The sequence below is a fragment of the Odocoileus virginianus genome, chromosome 4 (assembly GCF_023699985.2).
Source record: "Odocoileus virginianus isolate 20LAN1187 ecotype Illinois chromosome 4, Ovbor_1.2, whole genome shotgun sequence".
Classification (NCBI taxonomy): Eukaryota; Metazoa; Chordata; class Mammalia; order Artiodactyla; family Cervidae; genus Odocoileus; species Odocoileus virginianus.
Window position 1 is genome coordinate 25,011,118 of NC_069677.1, and position 7,660 is coordinate 25,018,777.

The window sequence follows — 7,660 nt, forward strand, 5'->3', positions numbered from 1 at the left end:
GATTTCCTATTCCAGGGGTCTTCCCAACCTAGGGAGTGAACCCATGTCTCTTATGTCTCCTGCATTGGCAGGTGGATTCTTTACCACTAGAGCTACATAGGAAGCCCAAATTTTGGGACACAATCCTTTTCCAAAGTTGAGAACCCATCTTCTCATTGACTTTTCTTTTTTTGGCCATGACACACAGCATGTAGGATTTTAGTTCCCTGACCAGGGATCAAACCTGTGCCCCCTGAAGTGGAAGCACAGCACTCTAACCACTGGACTGCCAAGGAATTCCCCTTATCATTTGTTACGATTTTACCTAAATGTAACCCCAGAGGTATATTGTGACCAGGCAGTCCTGTCAGGCCTCTTGTCCCTCCATCTGTTCTTGTATTCTATTCATTGCTTTCTCCACACAAAGCTTTCCTAATGTCTAGCCCAGTAGTTTCAGCTCAGCTGCACATTAGAATCTCCTGGGAAGTTTTCAAACATACCAGAGCTCATGCCAAAGCTTCTGATTTAATTGGTCTAGGGTGAAGGCTGGGTTGTAGGACTATTTGAAAATTTCCTCAGATGATTCTGACATGCAGCCAGGATTGAGAACCATTGCTCCAGCTAGAAGAGTTGTTTCTCCTCTGAACTCTATAGCAGTTTTTTCCTCTCTCTCTATCTCCTGTTGGCTGCTGTGCACATGCGGTGGGTCTTATTCCCCAACCAGGGCCACAGCAGTGAGAGCACTGAGTCCTAACCACTGGACAATCAGGGAATTCCTGCAGTTTTTCTTTAATCATGCTCAACAAAACTTTAAAAACATGTTCTACATTTCACTGAAGTTATTTACACATGTATTTTATTTCTCCAGCTGTGCCACAAGCTTTTTGTGCTTCATTCTTCAAATCTCCAACAGGGTTCAGTTCAGTCACTCAGTCGTGTCCGACTCTTTGTGACCCCATGGACTGCAGCACTCCAGACTTCCCTGTCCATCACCAACTCCTAGAGCTCACTCAAACTCATGTCCATTGAGTCGGTGATGCCATCCAACCATCTCATCCTCTGTCATCCCCTTCTCCTCCCGCCTTCAATCTTTCCCAGCATCAGGGTGTTTTCCAGTGAGTCAGTTCTTCCAACAGGGTTACCCAAGGACATTTGTTTATCCCCTCACCTGGACTTGTAAACATTCATTAAGCGCAGACCTATCCCTGAAAAAAGAACTAAAAATAGCAAGAACTGTATGACCTTGAGCAAGTTATATAACCTCTGAACCTCTCAGAAAAGACTAGGTTACAGCCAGTCTTGGAAAAGACTGGTCTCCCACTAGCATTATCATGGAACAACGCACAGAAGCCAGGCTGGCAGGAAGTTCTCTGAGGTCTTCCTTGACCACCCTCCTAAACTTGCAGCTCCCTCCCTGCATTGCCTCTTCTGCTTCCCCTGATTTGCTTTTTCTCCTTGGCACTCAGCACATACTCTGTGTTTCACTTCTCTTCTTTTCTGTTGGTCTCCACCCACCCGCAGTATAAGCTCCCTGTGGATAGAGATTTTTGCCAGCCTGATTCACTGCTGTATCTTCAGAATTCAGAGTAGTGCCTAGCAGGTAGTAGATGCTCAGCAAATATTTGTTAAACTACTAAGTAAGTATTTTAGCCTATTTTTAAAAAGAGGTTTAATCCCTGTCCTCTACTCCAGCAACATGAATTACTTTTTGGTAAATATTTGTAGTCTTTACTATAAAGCCTTTCTTTTCCAATAAAAACTATATTTCCAGCATAAACATGTATATTCTGAGTTGTGGTTTGGAAATATAATGCCATTTCTGAGAGCATCAACAGTGGTTCTGTTTAAACCCAGGGAGGGTTGGAGCAAGGATCATGGGCAATTTTGGGGACTGTTGTATGTGGACTGGAGCAGAGGAACAGGGATGGTTAGTGGAAGCCAAGGAAACCTGAACACTGGGTGTTCTTGCACCGTTAGAACTCTAATCCTAGGTGTTCCAGAGGACAAGGACCGTGGTGACAGAGGTGGCCAAGAAGAGCAGGTAGATGCGAAAGAGCAGGTTGTCCATCATGTGGCCGAATTGCACCCACAGGTCAACGAGCTGGGCCCTTGTCAATCCTGAGCCCCCATTCAGTTCTGCCTCTTTGGGTCCCAACTCCTTCCTTCCCAGTTTTCCTGGCTCCTTCAGTCCTATGGGGAGGGCAGAGATACAGCCATGAAGTGGGAAGGAGACAGGATTAGAGAAGTGGGAGACTGGGAAGTTGGGTCCAGTGTAGACAGGGCGAGCAGTGCAGACATCTCTTACCAGACAGGTGGGTGGATATGAGGCCCAGGCCTGTGTTTTCCTTCTGGGGCACAATAGGGCAACGTGTCCTTGGACTGGTGTGATGGAGAAGCAGGGAGTGGAGCCAGCGAGGCATGGATGGGGGCTGGATGGTGGCCAGGTGCAGCAGGTAGGTGATAAAGATGGTCTCCAGCAGGCTGAGCACCATCAGGGACAGACACAGGGCAAAGTAGACACCTAGGTGGCAGGAAGGAGCACACTCGGATGAGTCAGGTCCAGAGGGACCACCAAGCCCCCCTTTCTTCTGTCTCACACCTCAAGCCTTTTCTAAAATGACTGCACCTTAGCTGCCTCAGCAGATCTAGCCAGTTCACTCGCCTACCCTGCCTATGTTTTATTTTTTTCATTTTTCATTTCCCAACTGTGAGGTAGGGGACATACTAATGAGGGAGGTGCCAGTGGCAGGAAGTAAGTTACTGATATTGAGCAGGAAGACGTTGTAGCCCAACAGGAGTGTCATCTTGAATGGGGCACGGTTGTCGCTTTCTGCCGGCAGGTAGAAGCTGAGGGCGTCAATGGTGACTAGAAAGCTACTGGGCACCAGGAGGTTTATGATGTAGAGGGTGGGCCTGCGCCTGATGGCCACCTGGTGGGGTGGGGAGAGCAGAGAACCAGGTGAAGTTAGAACTGAAGTGAAACCAAGGGATGAGTCCAGTCCCTTTCTTTCTTTCTTTCCTTTTTTTTTTTTTTTTTTTTTGGTCTGCACCATGCAGCTTATTGGATCTTAGTTCCATGACCAGGGATTGAACCCGCACCCCCTGCATTGGAAGTGCAGGGTTCCAACCACCGGATCACTAGGGAAGTCCCACCCCTTCCTTTCTTAATATCCTCACTCCAACAGTAGCTCTTTGGGAGGGGCAGCTTTCATGTGACAAATAGGACTCCCCCATACCCACTGAAGAAAACCTAGGCCAGGGCTGATAGGTTCAGAGATGGGGGTTGCTTTGGGGAACTTGGGAGAGAGGAAGGCTATGAGGGTTATGGTGCCCAGGGACTTTTTGGTCTTAGGGCAAGTGGTGAAAGGCTCTGAGACTTAGAAGGGTCTGATGAGGAAGATATGGGGGATGGAAAGTTAGGCGGCTGGAATAATCTCTGGCCTTACATAAAACATGATCTGGTCAAAAAGACTGGTGCCCACAGACATCTTCGGGGTGGCCTTGTTGATGCCCAGGAGCTCCCACTCTCCTTGTGTGCGGCCAAGGTCACGTGAGTCATCCATTATCTCCCACACTTCCTTGTCCGTGCCCAGCAACATGCTTTCCTCTGCAGGGGAGACAAACACTCAGTTCACATCTGCTCAGCACCCACTTTATGCTGGGATTGCAGAAATGATTCAATAATTATTTTAGCTAGCTTTTCAGCTAGTCCTGTAATGTGACTTCCTTGCTGCCCAGTTGCCTCCTTTCAATTTTGGGCTTTTTCAGGAAGTTTCTAAAGTTGAACTTCTCCCCACCATCCACACACCCGCAACTAGCAAATACTCCACTATCCCCTTTTATACATAAAAAAATGACTTGGCCCCTGAGTGTTTTTTTGTTGCCCCCCTGGTTGATCTCATTTACCCCAGTTACTTACTTCAACTCACCTGTATAGAGGAAAGAACTAAAGGTGAGGGTGCAGTTCTGCTGGTCAAATGGGAAGTAGAAGATGTCCAGGTTACAGATGCTGGTCACCCTCATCGGTTTGTTATACACAACACGACCATCATTAGACACATATGCAGAGAGGCCATCCGGGGTCTGATCCACATCCATGCTAAGTGGCAGAAGTGGGGGCAGACATCTGTTTAAGTTTGGCTCTTAAGGCAAGGTTTCCCAATGCTGCCGCTCCGCCATCTTTTCTGCCCACTGTTTTCTCACTTCTGGGGAGAAGTTGATGAGCTGTGACTGTGCTCCTCTCTGAAATAAGTTTTCAGTGGCCCCACTGCATGGGTTTGTCCTGCACTGCCCTGGCCTGCTCCTTGCAGAAGAGTCTTCCCCCAGCTTTTTCCAGCCCTGATACTCACGATTCTACAATGAAGATGTCTGGGAGCCACAGGTTCTCAGCTGTTATGGTGAGTTTTTTTATATCACCACATTCTTCTGGGTCCCAGCTGATAAATGGGTGATTCCATATCTAGGACACAGGGTACAGAGAGATGGTTATGGCTCAGACCTGAAGCTAGTTTATATCAGCATTTCCTGCCCTCGAGTCCCTTAAAATATACATACATATGTCTGTATTTTTCCTAAATATATGTACTATGGGCGTATGATAAAACTTCAACAACTCCAGAAAGATATAATATAAAAAAAACCCTTTTTCCTTCCTTAATTCTCTCCGACTCAGTTCATCTCCCCAACTCAGTCCCATTATTAACAGTTTTTTATACATCATTTTAGAAAAAATACATATTCCAGCATTCATTTTTATTTACCTGGAATCATACTGTGCACATTGTTATACATGTTGCTTTTTTATTTTTTTTAGCCACATTTCCTTTTAAACTCTGATTCCCCTTCTCTCTCTGGTGATAATGTTCCTTTTCTCTAGTTTACAAAGTCTTATTGGCTTTTTGCTTCCTGCTCAAGGGAAATCTTAAGCTAGGGTGCTGAATACATTTGAGCGTTGACGCTTACTTAGGGGTTTCCAACTATACTGCCCTTTTTCTTCCTGTTTTTTTCCATCTGAATCTCAAAGTTGATTGGCAGCCCAGAAAGCTATTTGTCACCAGCACTGGCCCCATTCTGGTTGTATTTCCTTGGACACTGTCAATTTCAACAAATGTGATCTTTGCAAACAAAGCCAGAAAATCAGGCAAGGAGAAAGAGAAAAAAGCTGGGCTTACATACCAACTTTAACCACAGAAATGATGTCAGCAGCTGAAGTTGTGCATCCTGATTAAAAAAAAAAATCCCCGTTCAAGATCATCAGTGCCATGAAATCAGGTCCTAGTCTACCTCTTCCCTTTGTTTCCTAAGTGGTCTCATGTGATAGTTCAGTTTTTCAGTTACAAGTCTTGGAAGATAGTTCAGAAAAATTCAGGTTGCACAGAAACTGTAAGCAGAAAAAACAGCATGGGAGCCCGTTGGGAATGTGTGTGTGTGTGTGTGTGTGTGTGTGTGTGTGTTTAAGTGGAATATTCCTATAAGGGCAGGATTCAAGGACAAATGTTCCCTGCAAAAATGTCACTGCAGCATTCCCTGTCATGTCTCTCCACCCCATAGGATGAACATCTAATTTGTACAAAATCCATTCAGGAGGCTCATTGCTCACCATTGGACAGCTATAATGTTGGACTGATAAGGTAAAGAGTTCTTGTTTTCTATTAGCAACCTATAGAAAAGTGTAGCAGTCAAAACTCACCACTTCCAGGATGGCAGACAGGGTGAAAGAAATGTTGATACGAGTAGGGATGCTAAAATTGATGACTGGACGGAAGTCCTTCTTGTTAAATACAGACTGGAAGACATTGGGGTCTACCCCATGCTGGTCAAAGCCTGAGCAATTGATGGTGAAAGTGTTTGCCCTTCCTGTAGAGAATAGAGACCCTGTGAGATGGGAATAGGGCCTTTGTGTTTTCCTAAGTGAGAGGAGTGCCAGGGCTGGGACCTGAGGGCCTCTCTGCAGAGAAAGAAAATGTGGACATGGGGTGGTCATGTGAACCATGCCCCCCACCCCCTCTTTTTGGGGCAAGATTCCCAAAGGCCAAGTTCTTCCTGCCAGGGTTGAGCAGGATGGGCTGGTGTGGTAGGCAAATGGTGGAAGTTGATGTGGTGAGCTGAGTCAGGGCACAGCCCTTTCTTCCTGTGCTTTTGGTCCCATATAAAGCTTACCCAAATCTGTATGCAAACTGCCTCTCTGGGGAGGCCTAGTCCTTCCATAGTGGTGACCCTAAAGTTTTGGCCTTTGTCTGACCATACTTTTCTTCTCTCCAGCTCTATTATGATTCTTCCTTGTAGATACTGAACAAAATTCCTCTAAAATTTTGTTTCTCAATGTTCCTTTCCCACTTTCATGTTTTCTCATTTCCTGAAAGGAAAAATTTAGAGACAAACATCCTAAATGTTTGTGTGATGTCAAACATGTGGGAACTTAAGGAATGTGGCATTCAATGTGAATTTATTGACTACCTACAATGTTTTGTGCTCTGTGACCTTCTAAAACTCAGTGATTTCCTCTAAGATCTATGGGAGGCATTTTCATCATCACCATCTTGATAAGATCTCATTGATCATCCACCATGTGGCTGGTAGAGCTATACGATGAAATGTTAAAGTCCGTCTGCCCACCTTCCCCACACCCCAACCCCAGGTGACTGTGGTTATTCCTGTAGCTGAGCCCAGCCTTTTCTTTCCCATGTCTTTTTTATATCTCCCCATTCCAATTATCTCATGAGGGCCATCTCCAAACTAAGGAGAAACATATCTGGGGGGAAGCAAACACTGTCCTTTCCCTCCACATCACCTCTCTACCACATCTGCCAAAGTGAGGTGGGAAAGGAGTTATGTTATTGTCAGAAGGACCCTAACTACCCTGTTCACAGTTACTAATCTGGTAGAAAGGACAAGTTGAACATTATTAATATAAAGCAGTGGAATCAGAGAGGCGGTAAAATGGAAAAACAGACGATTTAGTAGATGCCTATGCAGGCAAATGAATGGGAGCTGTGTGTTCTGATTAGTGAAATGGATTTTTTGTCTGTTTCCCAAAGGAAACCAAAACATAGACACTACAGAGAAAAGAAATGTTTAACCCAACTCCTTTGGGTGCTTTCTAGTTCTGGGGAATGAGAGGGTTTCTGGAATTGTCCTGGAAGAGTATTCCCCTCTTTCCCTGCTCTTGTCTCATCTTACCTTGAAGCAGAAGGCTGGCACTGAGGCAGAGGAGGAATCCCCCTGTAGTGGACCACCACCCTTCCATCCTCCTCTTCTGGATTCTTCTCTGGGGACTCACTAGGAACCCCAAACCCTGGAATTTAAAAGAGCCCAGACCACACCTTGACTCCTAGTTTTGAATGCTGCTCCTGACAGCTGACCACTCCCCAGTGAGAGGCTGTGGCCAGAGAGTCACAGCAGAGTGTCCTGCTTTGCCCCTGTCCAAGAATGCCTTTTGAGCTCCAGGCAGGGAGAAAATTGGGCCAAGACTAGGGGAGAAGTACCTGTTTGGCTGCTTTCTCTAGATAAGTGGTCTCAAATTTGAGTTACAAGAATCTTTCAGGAAAACTGGGGGACTTGGGAGATGGGGCAGATGAGGTCATTAATAAAGGTATCATCAAGTCCTTCTGGAACGAACTGTGCCTCAGAGGAAGTGTATGGACCATCAGGAAGGAATGAGTGTGCTCTCTTGTGGTGGGGC

General features: G+C 45.8%; 1 protein-coding gene across 1 annotated transcript; it reads right to left on the bottom strand.

The window, feature by feature from the left end:
* Positions 1–1,966: 1,966 nt before the first annotated feature.
* Positions 1,967–7,225, bottom strand: LOC110128916 (5-hydroxytryptamine receptor 3C-like). The gene is made up of 9 exons (XM_020879975.2): positions 7,159–7,225; positions 5,669–5,835; positions 5,155–5,199; positions 4,329–4,438; positions 3,909–4,078; positions 3,426–3,586; positions 2,705–2,909; positions 2,285–2,560; positions 1,967–2,169 (listed from the first exon to the last, which is right to left on the bottom strand). The coding sequence occupies exons 1-9, from the start codon at positions 7,223–7,225 to the stop codon at positions 1,967–1,969; spliced, it is 1,404 nt and encodes a 467-aa protein (XP_020735634.2).
* Between the last annotated feature and the right edge of the window lie 435 nt (positions 7,226–7,660).

What these genes read in the sequence shown, in the direction of transcription:
- LOC110128916 (XM_020879975.2), bottom strand. Translation starts at nt 7,225, where the DNA reads ATGGAAGGGTGGTGGTCCACTACAGGGGGATTCCTCCTCTGCCTCAGT. An exon ending in TGCCAGCCTTCTGCTTCAAG is followed by an intron (nt 5,836 to 7,158) that starts GTAAGATGAGAC and finishes TATTCTCTACAG; the next exon opens with GAAGGGCAAACACTTTCACC. An exon ending in CACTGGCACCTCCCTCATTA is followed by an intron (nt 2,561 to 2,704) that starts GTATGTCCCCTA and finishes GACAGAAGAAAG; the next exon opens with GGGGGCTTGGTGGTCCCTCT.